This window comes from Musa acuminata, chromosome BXJ1-3, assembly GCF_036884655.1.
Source record: "Musa acuminata AAA Group cultivar baxijiao chromosome BXJ1-3, Cavendish_Baxijiao_AAA, whole genome shotgun sequence".
NCBI classification, from domain to species: Eukaryota; Viridiplantae; Streptophyta; class Magnoliopsida; order Zingiberales; family Musaceae; genus Musa; species Musa acuminata.
This window is the reverse complement of record NC_088329.1, coordinates 10,702,970-10,720,762: the sequence shown is the minus strand read 5'-3', so window position 1 is coordinate 10,720,762 and position 17,793 is coordinate 10,702,970. Positions and strand designations below refer to the sequence as shown.

The following is a 17,793-nucleotide window of genomic DNA, read 5'->3' as shown; positions in this document are numbered from 1 at the left end:
ACTAATTAAGTTTCATATGTCAAGTCTCGATCGATTAAAAACAACAATAATAATAATAATTATTATTATTATTACCTAAAACAATAATCATATCACAGGTGTACTTTGGTAGCATAGCCGATAGACTCGATCGCCATTTTAAAAAATTGTATAATAATAATAATAATATTATTATTATTATTATTAAAAGCATGCTTCTGTTTTCATGCTCTATTGGCCCATTGGGTTTCTTTCACGGGAAGGAAAGAGGCCTCATTGGGTCGGTGCTACGGATGAGACACACGAGACCCAATAAAATCCGAGATCGACGCCGCTCTGCGAACCTGGCCATTTCCTCGCTGCCTCTCTAGCTGGGATCCCAAATAGGTTGAGATCTCTTCCCTTTTCAGTTGCTGTGGAGTTTATCTCATTAATGTACCTCACGCGTTTTCTTGATCAGTTGTTTGATGCATATTACTGTATATTTGGGTCAATTTGTTTTTCTTCCCCTTCTTTACCTTCTTTGGATCCAGTTGCTACTAGGTATCTGTGAGTCACTTGGTTGGAGACAGACATTGGAAGTACGATTTAATCTCCTCTAAAATCGCTTTAGTTGCAGTGATGGGAATCTCAAATATTTCCCTCATCTAACATTCAGTTTATCACAATTTCATTTTACATGTATTGCTACGAGTATAGCTTTTTATTACAGGTTGTCACTGCCCGTTGATGGGATTTACATGCCTAAGTGAATTATGAGTAAACGTCTGACACCATAGATCAATATATTCTTAGTGTTTTATGTCGTGAAAGGAATTAAATAGTTGGCAGGAAAAAATACTGGAAGTAGGTTGTATAGCAGTTCCACCATATGTAAAAGAGTACACCTTCAAGAATATGGAGAAGAATATACGAGTCAGGACAAGATAATCTGGAAGTAAGTAGGCAGTATTACAGTGGTATCATACTTTTAATTGAGTAACCATTCCGGTTGATTGACACTATGTACTCTCTGTCATTGCCCGTGATATTATGAATGCAATGTGGTGTCTTGGAAAAGATCCTTATATTGCATAATATCAAGCATAAACCTACTGCTTTTCTGTCCCGTGTCACATCATATTCTTCTCCTCTGTGCTCTTTTCATGAATCCCCTGCTTTGTAGTGTTTTCGGAATATATTACTACTATAGAGCATCGGGGCTAGACGAGCTTCTTTTGAGTGTTGGTGCGACAGGCAGAGCTATTGCTCCTAGATTTTTTTATGATTCTATTAATGTTATATTTTAGATAAATAGTTGTTGATGTTTTATTTATTATTAGATAATTGTTTTAGTTTCATATTAGAATTTTAAATTTGTACTTAAAAATATTTGGTTATTTTTGAAATTTCAATTTGGTTTATTTCTTGCTCTATGGTATTGTTGGTCGTGTTTGCATGTTCTTGTATCTCCACTCTGTTATCTATCTGCATGTAATGGGGCATGAACTCAGCAGCACCATGTCATAGATATGATCATTCTGTCATGACGGGCACTGTTCTAAAGATTTATTTAATTTCCTATTTAGTTTCTTTTGTTGTTCATCAATTATCTTTTTTTTTTTTCTGATGAAATGCACAGATGCAATAAAGTCTGATTCTTACAAGTTGTTTCTGTTGCAGGTTTTTCCCCATAGGCTATAACTTGGCGGGATGGTTTCTTTTGAGATGAATGACCAAAAAAGTATGATCTCTGTGCTTTATGCATGCTTGTGACTTGTGATTTAGTTATCAAATGATTGTAGCTAAAGAATCCAACATTCCATGCAAAACTACAGTTGGGTGAATTACTGGACAAGTTAGCATAACATACACTACTACGTATGACAAGTAAATTAAAATCATAGGACTTTGAACCTTATTGTCATGGCTCAAACCGCTTGAGTTGTTGCATTGACTTGTTGATCCTTTGAATAAAAATTTTTATGGAATTTGGTTGAATGCTTTTTAATTGAATTAAAGGATTAGTACAACAATATGGATCTACAACAATTTGGATGCTTCAGATCAAAATTTTCTTGTTCTGATCCTATCCTTAATCAGGGTCCTTTATGATCAGAACATGTGGGTCTGTAGCACGGATGATACTATACCTTGATAAATAATATGTGTATGGTACTCTCTTTAGATACTGCTTAATTGCTTTTGACTCTTCTTTGAAGTTTTCCGAACCTTCTTTTGAATGTGAACTATTATGATAAGCTTATAAAAAATATGATTATCCTTAGTTTTACAACTTTTGAGAATAACAAATGGATATTATGATAATTTTAATGATATAGTTAGAGGTAGTTTTAGTCGAAATGTTATATATAGAGTGTTTTATGATATTTGGCCAATAAACATTATACTGCACTATGAAAATTAAATTGATTAAAGATGCATTGATATTTTGTTACTTGGATCTGCTAGAGTGGGCTTAACGATGAGCATATGGGTTAGTTTTAGTGTTTGGTGCTTGTTTTGTTAATTTTTTTGGTATTTTTTACAGTAGTTTTTATATGACCCATGTTTCAAATTTTTTTATCGTTATCTCATTTTTAAGTTTTTAAAAGTAATTAGAAGACTCTTACAAGCCAATTTTTAGTCCGTGGTCCAATCTAACGTAAGATTTATATGATTTGCCATATGTTCATAGTTCAAAAAACGTGTTCAGAGTCAATCTTAAGTGGCATCTAAAAGATGAGATGGTTGATAGGGCATGACATAAGCTTATTGTATAGTGTCTATAGACAATTGTCTTAAGTATGTCGTGTCATACTTGACAGGTTAAAATTCTAACTTCTGATCTTGTAAACAACATTTGAGTCATTTTGAATTGAAATGGTTTTCTTAATGTAAAAAAACTGTTTCAGTGCTAGTAAGGTCTCTTTGTCTGATGGTTTAGGATGATAAACTAATCATGATATTTTTCATTCATTTTCTTTTCTAAGCCAAAGACATGCAAGTGGATGAGACCAAAATTTGTAGAAAGCTAAATTGTCCAAAGTTTAGTATGCGAAAGAAGTTGCAAAAAGCTGACATTTTGAAATTAAATTGCAAGTATCATGGAAACCAGTTCTGTCACATTCTTGAAGCGGCAGATCATCAATGGACTGCTTATCATAGTTAACATTCGAGAGATCCTTCGCCTGACCACATTGAAGGTCTTTTTTCTTATCATAGTTGATATTGGAGACCTTTGGCCAGGGCTCTTGATGGGTCTGCAATGGCATCATTTAATCATGCTTTGTTGTAATTTTTCACACAAATTAGAAAATATATAATGTTGAACATCAATTAGCAATATGCTTTTGTTGATCCTTATATCTGTGAATTCTTGAGTTCATCTATTCAGCCAAAAGGGTAAACTTCTTGTGCTACATTGCACCCACCTACCATTTTGCCATGACATTCCAAATTTTCTTTTGCATTCACCTGAAGTTGGACTTTTTATGCTGTTGCAAGGACACCTGTCATCTTACTGTCCACTAGTATCTTCTTTGATGTCTCATAATCTATATTTTCCATCTGGCACAGAGATTGGGCTGGGATTGACTGGGTTTGGGATATTTTTCTCATTCCTTGGAATCATTTTTTTCTTTGATAAGGCACTTCTAGCAATGGGCAATGTAAGTTTGAACTCGTACTTCACTGGGTTCTCTTCTATTTTTCTTTTTTTCTTAGATTGTGAAGCTAAATATTAATTTTTTTGTGGACCATCAGATTCTCTTTCTTTCAGGTCTGATGTTGACCATTGGGCTAAAATCGACACTACAATTCTTTGCCAAACCTAAGAACTACAAGGTTTCACTATCAGTCAATCTGAATTTAAAGCATTTGCTTTTTATAACTGATTGAACCCTTTGCTCATTTTACAGGGGACAATCTCATTTGGAGCTGGCTTCTTTCTAGTCCTGGTCGGATGGCCTGTAATTGGCATGATCTTGGAATCATATGGTTTCATTGTTCTCTTCAGGTTTAACCCCTATCATCGCTCTTTGTACTTTGTTGGGTGTTGTTATCTTAACTAGTAAGCTTGTCATCTTTCGGGCTTCTGACTTGGTTTATTTGGCAGTGGCTTTTGGTCAATCCTTGCAGTTTTCTTGCAGAAGATCCCTCTTCTTGGTTGGATATTCCAACAACCATTTGTCACATCAGTGAGCACATATACTAAACCTATCCGATCAAATTTGTCTCTAAATCTAAACTTGGTGATATCTAATGTTTATTTCAATATTCCCTTTTCAGTTCTTTGATCGCCATGGAGGCAAAAGGGTGCCAGTGTAACAACAATTTGGCCAGATTAAAGTACTTAAGTCAAATATTATTATTTTTATTATTTTATCGAACAATTGATAGTAAGCAGATCTGCCGAATTATATGAGGGTTCCTTCTGTTCATCCTTAATCCAATTGAGTACAGAGTTGTTTGTGGATTAGTGATCAAGACCCTGTCGGAAGATTTATGTTGCTTTGAATTAGGTCGGGAAAAAACCGAGGCAATATTGATGGGTGGAAGAAAAAATGACAGCTCTGATCTGTTGATTTTGTTTAACTACCTTTCTGTCCTTTTATTTCATTGTATCATTCAATTTTTAGCCAATATATTTGATTTCACTCGTCACTACCAGCTTAATTGTTTGCTCATTTGTAAATACTACCTTTCTGTGAGATTGTGCCTGTAATGCTGGAACAAAATACTTTTGCCCGATATCTTCAGGTTGTTTCATCAATATCTTATTGCTATACTACTTATTGTTTCATCAATATCTTTTGGCGGATATCTTGTTGTTTCATCAGTATCTTAGGGCTTGGCATATTCTGGAACATCGGCCAATTGGGTAAAGCGATTGCTTTCACATTACGAAGAGTTCTTGTCGGCCCATGTTACTGAGGTGATGTGAAGCTTGCGTAGCAGAAGGCTTTTTCCCCAGCTAATTTGCTTGCGCTCCTCAATCTAATCCTTACTGCGGCTACTGTGGAATGGCCTTCTCTTGGTTCCTACTCCACTAACCCATCTAAATGATGCGAGCACTCACAGCGTTCTCTCGAGTAACTTTGCTGCCTTCGCCCAGCTGGTCTTGGGTAAGGTGGATCCGGTTACCTTTCAGCTAAAGGAGGAAAAGAACAAGAGAAGACTAAACAAGCACGTGAAGATTCTATATTGAATTCGATCATGACTTGATCCATATCAACCCGCTACAAGTCGGAACCGAGAACCAGTGTGGTAGTGTATACGGCAAGGAAATAGACATCATCCCAGGCGAGAGGTGATGGCGAGGGCGATGACGGCGAGCTGGAACAGGTCGTAGTTCACCTTGGTGAGCGGCGACGTGATATCCCCCTCTTGGAAGCTATCCTCGCACTCGCCGGGTGCGTCCACAGCGCTGCTTATGTACACCTTGGCATCAGCATACCGACCCGACTTGATTTGCTTGACGGAGTTCCTGAAGCTGGACGCCGCGTCGGAGTATAGCTCTCGGCAGGTCTGCAGGCAGGACTTCCGGTACGTGCTCAGCTGCTTCTCCTTCAACAGCGCCTTCACCCTGGACTTGGCGTGCGTCGCGTTGGTCTTCGCCAGCTTCAGCGATATGATGGCCAACCCCCGAAGGTCGGCGCGCTTGCTCTTGGAAACCGACCTCAGGGCCTGCGTGCAGAAGGTGTAGTTCACGTTGGGGTCGTCGTCCGCGATCCGCCTGCAGGTCTCATCGACAATGTCTGGGTGGGTGGCGGCCGTGGCCTTTGGAGAAGAGCCTTGGTGGAGAAGGAAGAGAAAAAGGGTGAGGAGGACGGAGGTGAATCTCATCATCCTTTCAGATGATAAATGAATACGAGGGAGGAAGAAGAATAACAACAACAACAAAGAAGACGTGAGGCTGAGGAGATAGCAGCCATCAAAGGAGAAGTTATATAGTGGAGCAGTGAGATTTATGCGGAGGAAGAGGAGAGCGCGTTCTACAGACAAGTTAAGGTCCCGAACAGTGTCTCCCTTCACCGTGTGTTCTACGAATATCCAACTTGCGAGGCTCCGAAAACCGGCCTGCCCACTCGATGGATTGTGCTACACGATGTTGTCCAAATAAGCAATGCATGCTTTCTATGGAAGGGTAGAACGAAGGGTGGGCGCGCTTACACCACAGGAAAACACTAATCAAGTGTGCAAGCCACGTTATTATTGTTTGGTAAGTGTCAAATAGTGACGCTTTATAGGCACCCTAAATAGATGACGGTAGCTCACTGTTACGACTTTTTTTTTTAGTTTTTAAATAATATTTATTGAGTCTTGTTCAATTATTTATTGAGTCTATTTAGTTCAGTAAAATAGAAATTTATTTAATATTTATTTATTATTAAGAGCCATGTATCCTAGGTGAAACTCTATAAATAATGATGTAATATGATCAAGGAGATCGATCCCCTCGAAGTGATCAAGGAGATCGATCCCCTCATTTTCTACCATTTCTTCCATTTTCTTAAGACCTTAGGGTCTTATTATTTACTATTAGAGCCCTCCTTTTTTCTTCTTTTTTTTATTTTTTTTACAATAAAATCTTAGGTTTTTATCATCTGGTATCAGAGCTACGATCCTCGATATTCTTACTGTAGTTCATCGTAAAAAAATAATAATAATAATAATAATAAAAAACAACAACCCGTTCTCCATCGTACCCACGCACCCCTGCTTCCGACCAGCTCACTGCCACGCGCCGCTGCAAGGTGACTCCACCGCTACCGCTGCGCCCTGGCCGCTCGTCGCCGCTCGTTCACCGTCGGTCGCCTCCCACCCGAGCCACCGTTGCCTTCTTCTCCACCGCCGCCCGACTCCCCTAGGGTCGCAGCCGCAGCCGCTCGACCTCCCCTCCTCAGCGATCGTTGGTGACGCTGCTCCCAGCCGCGCCACCACCGCTGCCTCCTTCTCCATGCCGCCCACCTCCCCTTGGGTCGCAGCTGCAGCCGCTCGACTTCCCCTCCTCGCGGCGACCAAAACAGGGCAACCGAGAAAGGGCCGCTAGCGCTATTTCTAGCCAGCGGACCACCCCCTGGCAGCACCTAGCCTCGGCACTCCTTTTCTACTCCTCGCCCTCGACGATCTTGTTCGCAGCCGCAGCCACCAGTTGCCGCAGCCCCTCCTTGCAGCGGTTGTAGAAACAGAGCTTCCTCTTTTGCCGCAGCCCCTCCTTGCAGCGGTTGCAGAAACATAGCTTCCTCTGTTGCCGCAACCCCTCGTCGATCGCAGCCGCGACCCTCGCCCTCCTTCTCCTTCTCCACTGCCACCGCTGCTTCTCGGCCGTTCGACCACCGCCGCTGCTACTCCCTGGCCACTAACCTTCCCCTCTCCAGCACTGCCACCCCTGCTTCCCGGCAGCCCGCACCCCTGCTTCAGCCCGTCGCACCCTTGCTTCAGCCCGCCGCACCGCTGCTTCCCTTCTTCCCCACTGCCACTGCAAGGCAACTCCTCCACCACCGCTGCTGCTTCCCAACCGCTCGACCACCGCTGCCGCTGCTCCCCGGCCAGCAACCTTCGCCTCGTCGCTGCCCCATCTCGCTCGAGCGAGAAGGGCCACGGCCGCTACTTCGCAGCCAGCGGACCACCCCCTCGTGATCCCTCGGTGTCACCAGCGCCTCCTTCCACAGTGCCCCGGAGACAAAGCAACGCTGCCTTCCATCCGTGTCATCGCAGCCACCGCAGCGACGTTGCCCCCAGCCACACCACCATCACTGCCTCCCAGCCCTTAGCAGCAGCGATCCCTCAACGTAGTAACCACAACAAGCATCATTGCCTCCCATCCGCACCGTCGCAGCCACCACGGCGGCGAGCCCTTGGCAGCGCTGCCCCCAACCGCACCACCGTCGCTGCCTTCCCTTGGGTCGCAATCGTCGCTGTAGGTTGCCATCACCACAGCCTCAATCCGGCTGCTCGACGATCGCCCCCTTGGGTCACAGCAACTGCAACCACACCGACGCAGTCGCTTTCCAGCCCTCGACGCTCTCACCCCACACAGTGACAGAAACAAGGCAGCAACTCTTCCTCCAACGTAGTGACCGTAGCACTGCCCTCGGCATCCACCTCCTCGGCAACTTCTTATCGACAGTGCTGATACCCTTGATCGACATCAAAAACAGGAGTTGAGATTACAGATTTGTAGTCTTACGCAATTGCCATCAATAACTCAGTGAAAGCACAAATGGAAGCATTGGAAAACAAATTAAGAATCAACTGCAAGAAACACAATGATTTCAAAAAGAGTCTATTGGAGAGCCTCAACAAATTTAAACAAAATGGGGGCTCAAGTTCTACGTTGCACAGATCTGAAAATACAGGAAAAGGGCCCTAAGATTGTGACACAAACTACTCACATGAAGGTGGAATTTCCGAGATAGGAAGATGGGGATCTGACTAGTTGGATCTCTAAGGCAGAAATTTTTTTTCGTTTTCACAGAACCCCAGAAGAATCTAAGGTAGAAGTGGCCTCAATCCAGCTCGATAGAGATGCAATCCAGTGGTACGATTGGTATGAAACTTTCCACGGATTTTTTTCATAGGAGTTGTTCAAAAGAGGGCTTCTTGTTCGCTTTGGCCCATCCAAATATGAGAATGTTGATTGCTAGCTCGCCAAAATTCGTCATACTTCTAAAGTGTTGGAATACTAGAGTAGGTTTGAAAGATTGTCAAATCAAGCTAGAGATTAATCAGAACGATAACTTTTGAGTACATTTATTGAAGGGCTTATTCCAAAGATCCGATGTGAAGTTAAGGCTCATCAACCCTGCGCTATGATAGCTTGTACATCTACATGAGAAAAAAAATTAGCAAGGAAAGATTAGCAAGGGATTTGTATTATGATGAAAAGTGGAGTATGGAGCACCGATGTAAACAAGGGCAACTTCTGATGATTAAGCCAATTGGAGAGGAACCGAAAGCTAAGAATGTGGACTCCGATTATGAAGATATAGATTCTAATAAAGATGTTAGACCTACCATACATACAATGCATGCATTAATCGGTAACTCTAACCCGCAAACTATGAAAGTTGGCGGAACTCTAGAACATCAGTATATTATAGTTTTGATTGATACTGGTGACACTAACAATTTTATGGACAGTGAGACTGTTGACCAATTAGCCTATCATATTGAAGGCTACGACAGAGTCAAAGTAAAGATCGCTGATGGACGAATTTTAACTTATGATAGTAAATGTTCAAAGATAAAATTGATTATATAGGGCCAGGAGTTTCTTGTAATGATTACTACACTGAAAAATCGACCTATTGCTTACATTATAAAAAAGTGGAGACTATATTTACTTAATCAACAGGTTATGATGCGCTGCAGATAGCCTATGACTGAAGTATTGAAAGTGAAGCTCCCTAAGTTTGATGTTGCTCAGCCTTGAGGACAAGGCTGATTTGAAGAGGGAGGAATTATTAGGACCCTTTTTTTAGCTTTTGAATAATATTTATTGGGTCTGTTTAGTCCAATTGTTTATTGAGTCTGTTTAGTTCAGTTAGAGTTAGTAGATATTTATTTAATATTTATTTATTATTAAGAGTCAAAGTCCTAGTGGACCCTAGGTGGAACTCTATAAATAGTGATATAACCATTTCTTTTCGATAATAAATAAATAAATCAATCAATGAAATATTATTCCAGTTTGTTATGACAAACCCTAGGAGGTCGATCCCCTCGAAGTGATCATTATCATCCTATTTTCTCCCCTTTCTTCCACGATAAGACCTTAGGATCTTATCATTTGGTATCAGAGTCATTCTTTTACGATCATCCCCTTTTCTTCCATTTCTTCAATTTCTTTTACAATAAAACCTTAGGGTCTTACCATTTGGTATCAAAGCCCTTCTTTCTTTTACGATAAAACTTTAGGGTCTTATCACCCATAGTGTGTAAGACACCCAATTCAAGAAGCCCATTGTATCTCGTACTATGAGTGCCCATTTGGTTTGAGCAAGGAGGGCGGACGGGGAGCGGGAGGGAACGTAGGAGACAGATGAGATTTGGGATGGGTGAGTCGCACCCTCCCCGGCACAACAGCTCTCCTTCCTTGCCCACGCCTTCCACCTATAAATATGACCATAGTTCATGAAGCAAGATAAGAAGAATATACTTGAAAATATCTTATAAGTGTTCTATGTCAATCCTCTTGTTTTAAATGCTACATCGATTTTCTTGATTGAAAGGATTATGTTTAATTACATTATAGTATTCTGTTTTTATCGTTTCCTTTCTCCTCTATTCCCAACATTTGTGGTATCTTAGTTAAGTTTCAATTTGAACTAGACATTATGGTTTTCAATGATAATTCTATATCTCAACCCCTTATTCTCATCTTCTCGAGTAAATACTATGAATTTTAGAGTATCAAGATGAAGTCTCTGTTCAAGTCTCAAGATCTTTGGGACTTAATAGAGAATGAATATGCGGATCCAGATGAAGAAATCAGGCTGAGAGAGAATAGAAAGAAGGACTCAAAGGCATTATTCTTCATTCAACAAGTTGTACATGAGACAATCTTCTCTAGAATTGCAACAGCGACAACCTCAAAGCAAGCTTGGTTGCTACTTCAAAATGAATTTCAAGACTCATTAAGGGTGATTATAGTAAAACTTTAAAACCTTAGTCGTGAGTTTGAAATTTTGTTCATGAAAAGCAATGAATCGGTGCAATATTTTCTTTCTTAAGTAACTGAAATTGTTAGTTAAATGAAATCTTATGGTGAACTTCTTCCTGATCATATAATTGTTACAAAAATTTTAAGAATTTTAACTCCAAAATTTGATCATGTTATTACCGCAATTGAAGAGTCAAAAGATTTATCTATATTTTCATTTGATAAACTAATGAGTTCCTTACAAGCACATGAAGAAAGGTTAAACAAGTCACTTGAAAAAGTGAAGAAAAAACATTTCAGGTTAAGGGGGAGTCTTCTGCTTCAAAAGAAGAAAAAAAATCAACAAGAAGAGGACGTGACAAAGGAGGATTTCGTGGTAGAGGAAATGGAAGAGGAAGAGGAAGATGATACTTTAATGGGCATGATAAACAAAAGCAATCAAATTTTGATAAAAAAATTATAAGAGTGGAATTCAATGTCACTATTTTAAAAAGTTTGGTCACATGAAGGCAGATTGCTGGAAAAGAGAAAAGCAAGCACGCTATGTAGAGGAAAATGAAGAAAATAGTAAGTTGTTTATGCCTTATTCACAAGTTAATGTTATCTCAAATGATATTTAGTTTCTAGATAATCGAAGTTCTAATTATATGTCAGGCAGAAGATCAATGTTTAGAGATATTGGTGAAACTCATAAGTTGAAAGTTAGACTTGGAGATAACAAGCAAATCCAAGTGGAAGGGAAAGAAACAATTGAGGTGAAGACAAATCAAGGGAAGGTAAAATACCTTGATAATGTTTTCTTTATTCCTACTTTATCATATAACTTGTTGAGTGTTGGACAATTGATAGATGATGGATATTCAGTTATATTTGATAATGGTTCATGCACTATTAAAGATAAAAAATCTAGTTTGATTATGGTAAATGTTTGCATAACGTAAAATAAGATATTTTCACTTGATGTTTCAAATATTGAAAAGCATACGCTTATTGCAAATCAAAAGAATGAGTCTAATTTACGGCATTTAAGATATGGATACTTTAACATTAAGGGTTTAAAATTATTAAATAAAAAAATGGATTTCGGATTGCCTAGAATTAGTACACTTGATGTATGTGAATAATGCATTTATAAAAAATAAAGTAAAAAATTATTTTCTATTAAAAAAGCACGGAGAGTTCATGTTGACTTATGACATATGAATACAAAATTATTTGATGGAAGTCAATATTTTTTATTATTTATTGATGATTATAGCCACTTGAGTTGGGTATATTTTTTTAACCTGAAATATGAAACATTTGATAATTTTTAAAAATTCAAGGCACTTATAGAAAGGCAAAGTGATAGACACATAAAGACACTTCGGACAGATAGAGGTGGTGAATTTTTATCTAATAAGTTTAATTCTTTTTGTGAAGAAAATGATATTCATAGAGAATTGACAGCACCATATACACTGGAGCAAAATGGTGTAACTAAATGTAAGAATTGAACTATTATTAAAATGATAAGAAGTTTGTTTAAAGGAAAACACATTCCAAATCAGTTTTGAGTAGAAGTAGTTGCAACAGTAGTTTATTTATTGAATATTTCGTCAACAAATGCTGTTATGAATCAAACTCCTTTTGAGGCTTGGTATAGCATAAAATCAAGTGTAAGTTATCTAACTCCAACAATTTCATCATCTGTTAGGATCAAGAGCACTAAGAGAGGGGCGGGGGGGGGGGGGGGGGGGGTGTGTTGGGGTGGGGTGAATTAGTACAGCGGAAAACTTTCGACGATTTAAAACGACATTCGTACGATAAAAATAATTTCGGTAAGAAAGCTGATTCGAAAATCACTTTAACTTGCGATCAAGCAAGATACAGTTAAAGTAAAGATATAGAGGTAGTTTCAGTTAAGATAGAGAACAGAATGTAATTGCAAATCGAAATACGACGTTCGTACGATAAAAGCGATTTCGGTATGAAAGCCGATTCGGAAGTTGCTTTAACTTATATTATGCGAAGTGCAGTTAAAGTAAAGCTATGGAGGTAGTTTACAGTCAAGATAGAGAACAGAAAGTAAATGCAAACTGAGATTTAGAGTGGTTCGGTCAATCTTGACCTACATCCACTTTTGTCTTCCTCCTCCAATGAGGTCACCGACATCCACTAGAGGCCTTCCTTCAATAGGCGAAGGCCAACCACCCTTTTACAGTTTTACTCCTTTTGACGGGCTTAGGAGACAACCCTTACAAACTTTTCTCTCCTCTCTTGAAAGATCAAAACTTGGAAGAAAAGAGGGAGGAGAACTTCTAGCCTTTACAACACTTTTGAGCTCTAAAATCACAGAGTAAGATCAAACTTTTGGTGCCCTTTCATGCAGGAAAGGGTGGGGTATATATAAGCCCCAAACTGGTTTGAATTTGGAGCTAAAAAATGTCACCTCCCGGATTTTCGGGGTTCTGGCGGTACTACCTCCTGACTGGGGCGGTACAACCGCTTGACAGAGCTCAGAGATCGAGCTCTGGCAGTGCCACCGCTTGACAGGGGCGGTTGCACCGCCTAGTCTCGCTCAGAGACTGAGCCTAGGCGGTGCCACCGCTTGATTGGGGCGGTTGCACCGCCCAGTCTCGCTCGGAGACTAAGCCTAAGAGGTGCCATCGCTTGACCTGGGCGATTGCACCGCCTAGCTTTCTTGGGAGACCATCACTTGGGCGGTGCCACCGTCGACCCTGGCGGTACCACTGCCTAGTAGAAATTTTGGTCCGAATGGGTTGATCCATTTAGCCCAATTTGGGTCTATGAAGGGCCCAATTGACCCCAGATTAAGTTAATGGGATCACCTCCCATTCCTAACTTAATCTACATGCTAACTACAATATTTCTTAAGACATTTGCTGCAACTTGCTCCGGTGCATCAATCGCTTCTTCCGGCGAGCTTTCGGCGAACTTCCGACGAACATCCGACGAACCTTCGGCGATGCTCCGGCGGGCTTCCAGCCAATTCCTAGACTTGTGACGATCTACTTGGCGAGTTCCGATGAGCTTCTTTGGTAAGCTCCTGAACTTCTTGGATTTGTTCCCGCAGAACCTTCGACGACCGTCCGGACTTCCGTCGAACTCTCAAACTCCCAACGTGATCATAGTCTTAACTCCGAAGCAACTCCTGCTGCATGTCTTGCTTCCATCATAGTTAATCCTGCACATGTAAAACAAAACTTCGATCGAGACAATTAATCCTAAGTAATTAACTAAGTTGTCCAGTATGTCATTGGTCCCTCGATGCTTCATCCGATTATTTGGCGCATCGTCCTCTCCTGCGGCCTATTGCCTAATCGGCCAGTTGACTCCACAACTCCGATATCCTTGGCATAATACCCGCTCTTCTTGGCCCGATGCCCGAGTCCACGGCCCGAAGCTTTCTGTCGATACGTCGACCGATCCACCGGCACGACGTCCAATCTTCTAATATGTTCCTCCGGCACAACATGATTTTTCCTGCTTTAATTGTCTCATCCTAATCGAAGCATCCTGTGTCACTCAAAACGCAGATTAAATCATAAACATATATCAAGTGGTTTCATCATCAAAATACGAGATTCAACAATCGCCCCCTTTTTGATGATGACAACCACTTGATGACGGAGTTAACCTTAACTCCCAGAGTTTAAACAAACTCCCCCTATCAATAGGCCATATTGATAGAAACTCTTGGATTCAAAAATCCAAGTAACATGTCATCATAAACTTATGCATAACATATCATGTCATCAACATACTTCTCCCCCTTTGTCATCAACAGAAAGGAGAAGTATAACTATTCTTATGTTTGTGATAAAAGTTCAACTCATTGCATGAAAAACATAATATCAGGTTTTATCATCATGTAGTTTTGAAGCTAAAAAATTTAGCAAGTGTTACATCATTCTTAGAACATTCAAGCTATCAAGTTTTAGATATGCAAGTTTTACAACATACAAGATAGCACTTTTGCTTCTTTTGAGATAGCAACTTCTACATCATGCAAGCTAGCAAATTAGTGAAGTTCAAGAAGGCAACTCTTGCTTCTTGAAATATGCAAGTTGCAAGCTAGCAAATTTTTGCTTCCTTTGCAATGTTTGAGCTCGCAATTTTGCTTCTGTTGCAAAGTGCAAATTTAGCATATTTAGTTTTTCTTGAGATAGCAACTGTTTGCTTCTCTTTAGACTACAAGCTAGCAATTTTTATGATATGTAAGTTTTACTACATACAAGCTAGCTTTTCATCACAACATATAAGCACAAAAGCATAGCAAGATTCTTAAGTTCAATCATGGTAATTCAACACTTGCTTCTTGTGCAAGATTGCACTTTGCTTTTCTTTACATGTTCTGACTAGCAAAAGTTTTCTCCCCTTTGTTTTTGTCAAAAAGAAGGGAAGAGTACAAGCTAGCCAGCATTTGCCTTGAGCTAGCAATCTTTCTCCCCCTATGTCATTGCCGAAAAGAAGGAGAGGAACCAATGATTTAGACTTTTACATAAACTATGAATTTGCATCAATCAATATTTCAATCATCACATGATACATACAAGACAACAATGCAAAGAAATCATGTCATGAAAGACATCAATTGTTAAACATGATATGATAATAGTCTCAAAATTTTTAATTTGCGATACATGTGATACATTGCGATACACTAAAAAATTTAATGCAATGCTTTTAAGGATATCAACCTATTTTTAATACAAAGCATAGTAAGAGCAATTATATTGCAAGTTTTCTAAGTTTTGCATTTTTTGCTTCTTTCGAGATAGCAATTCTTTGCTTCTCTTTGCAATTCATTGGTAGTGTTCATGATAGTAAGTTCTTTCAATGAAATGATTGAGCTAGCAAATTTTTCTTCATTTGAAATATGCAGGCTAGTAAACTAACTCCCCCTTTATCATTATCGAAAAGAAGGGAGAAATTAATGGCTAAAAAATTTAATAATTATACAAGCCATATTACAAAATCATGTCATGATATCAAAAAAATTCAAGAAGGACATGATTTATTTGACAAATCTTTTTAATAGAGCAAAAGAATTATACAACCAAGGATCATGATTAAAATATATCAATATTATAGATCAAGTCATGATTTGTGATTCATCATAAAATAAATTAATTTTCAATCATCACATAAGGCATTTAAAGAATTTTTGAAACATAGGAGAGTGATTAATTTAAGCATGCAATGTTTTAATCAAATTCAAGTCATGAATACCAATACTTTCATATTGTGAGTGTCAATTCATGAATACCAAAAGATATTATTTGTGATTCCAATTTTGCAAGTTCAAGATTATGATTTAGATAAAACTTATTCAAGTCAAATCGTTAACTTGAAACTCATAATCAAGTCATCAAAATCAATTTCGAGATTCACAAAATATCATGAAATCATTAATCTTGATCAGATGGGAAAGACATTTTTTAAGTGATTCTTTTTCATCTAAGCATGCCTTAGTCTTTATATGCCAAATCATGATAAGCATGAAAGTTCAAGACGTAAAGGTAAAATCTTATACAACAACTCATCAAGCAAGATTTTAAACATCTATTTTCAAGCCATATAAAGAGTAAATCAATGATTCAATTATCTCATATCATGAATTTCAATAGGCATCTCAAATTATCAACATCACATTAAAAAGATATTTCAAAAAAATATATCGATAAGTGATTCATTTGTATCATTTCATTCATTCGGAAGATTATCCTCTTTAGTAAATAAATCTAGGAGAACAAAATAAATTAAGGGAGATGTAACATGATTGAAACATTGAACATGATTCATATTTAAAATGTGTCTCATGTTATAAGTATGAATCAAGCATTTGTGAAATCCGAAATCATCCTCAAAGTCACATTCAATAAATTCGTACATGACAAGCATAGATTTATTGAAAAGACGATAAAATAGAGGATCACATTTCGTTTTTATAAATTTCTATTCATGTGATTTGCTTCTTATAAGCATGCCTTTACCTTTCATAAAACAAGTGTCAACATTTAAGATGGAAAAGTAAAAAACAAATCATCAAGCATGATTCCATGATAACATCCTTTTAATATCTTGATATTCATATGATTTCAAAAAGTATGTTAAAGAGAAATCATTAAGACCAAATGCATGATATACTCATTTATTTTCAAAATATTCATCATATTTATTTTCATGAGATTCACAAGATTGGTAAAATAAATTCATTAATCTCAATAGGATAGAAAATTCATTTCCATTTCATACAATTGATTTCATGTGAGGGTATTCAAGTCTTTTGTAAAAACATGTATCATCATTTAAAATCAAAATATAAGTTTCGTCATGAAGCCGTCAAGACCAAACACATCATGATATCACATCTATCATCAAAAGACTATCAAGAAATTCATACATAGATGTACATACACTATGATCATCTTAATATGTCATGAGAATGCCATATTAATTCGTCATAAAAACGATTAGACCAAAGACATGTTAATCTAAAATGAGAGTTTCAAATCAACATTTACTTCAAAAACTCATGCATGACATAAAATCATCAAGATACACATGCATGGATTAATCCTAAGCATTATCACATATCATATAATTATCATCCCTAATGTTGCATACATCATTCAACATTTCAAAACATAACATGCATGAAACCTTAGCAATATACTTTTCATGATCAAATTTTTAATTTTTCAATGATGTTAAAAACAAAAACATGATATAATTTTTTAAAAATAATTTGTTATTTCCTATTCCTACTATATAAATTAAGCACTCATGAAAAACTTCAAGTAATTTCAAAATAATTCAAGAGAGTTGAGTTACTTACCTTGTAGTCGAAGCCCGTCAAAGCCCAATTCACCATTTCACCTTTGGAAGTTCTTGATTCATCCTTGGTTGCCTTCCTCTTCTTTGGCCTCTTCTTCCGTTCAACTTCATTGTTTATTTTAGATTTTTGTTTAATAACTTATTAAGATTTAGTGTTCGAAGTTCAAGTTCATCATTGTCCTCATCACTTGAGTCATCGCTCAAGTGGTATTCATTTGTCCGGAGTTCCAAATCTTTCCTATTCTTTGGAAGGTGGTTTAAGTGCTCATCAGGTTCAAAATGTTCCAAAAGTGTCATTTTATAGGTCATTAATGACCCGATTA

At 38.3% G+C, this 17,793-nt stretch overlaps 2 protein-coding genes across 4 annotated transcripts; one reads left to right on the top strand and one right to left on the bottom strand.

Annotated features, from left to right (window-relative positions):
• The first annotated feature begins 235 nt into the window (after positions 1 to 235).
• Positions 236 to 4,623, top strand: LOC103973090 (vesicle transport protein GOT1). 3 transcript variants are annotated; one of them, XM_009387558.3, is made up of 7 exons: positions 236 to 366; positions 1,642 to 1,702; positions 3,538 to 3,629; positions 3,724 to 3,804; positions 3,879 to 3,976; positions 4,076 to 4,157; positions 4,249 to 4,623. In XM_009387558.3, the coding sequence occupies exons 2-7, from the start codon at positions 1,672 to 1,674 to the stop codon at positions 4,285 to 4,287; spliced, it is 423 nt and encodes a 140-aa protein (XP_009385833.2). In that variant the 5' UTR covers positions 236 to 366; positions 1,642 to 1,671; the 3' UTR covers positions 4,288 to 4,623. The 3 variants fall into 3 exon arrangements, with proteins under 3 accessions (XP_009385833.2, XP_064981531.1, XP_009385835.2); XM_065125459.1 differs by having other exon boundaries at positions 311 to 369; positions 1,646 to 1,702; XM_009387560.3 differs by lacking the exon at positions 236 to 366 and adding an exon at positions 395 to 560.
• Positions 4,624 to 4,969: 346 nt separating this feature from the next.
• On the bottom strand, positions 4,970 to 5,923 carry LOC135637057 (putative invertase inhibitor). The gene has a single exon (XM_065149416.1). It carries the CDS (start codon positions 5,806 to 5,808, stop codon positions 5,254 to 5,256), a length of 555 nt encoding a protein of 184 aa, XP_065005488.1. The 5' UTR covers positions 5,809 to 5,923; the 3' UTR covers positions 4,970 to 5,253.
• Positions 5,924 to 17,793: the final 11,870 nt, after the last annotated feature.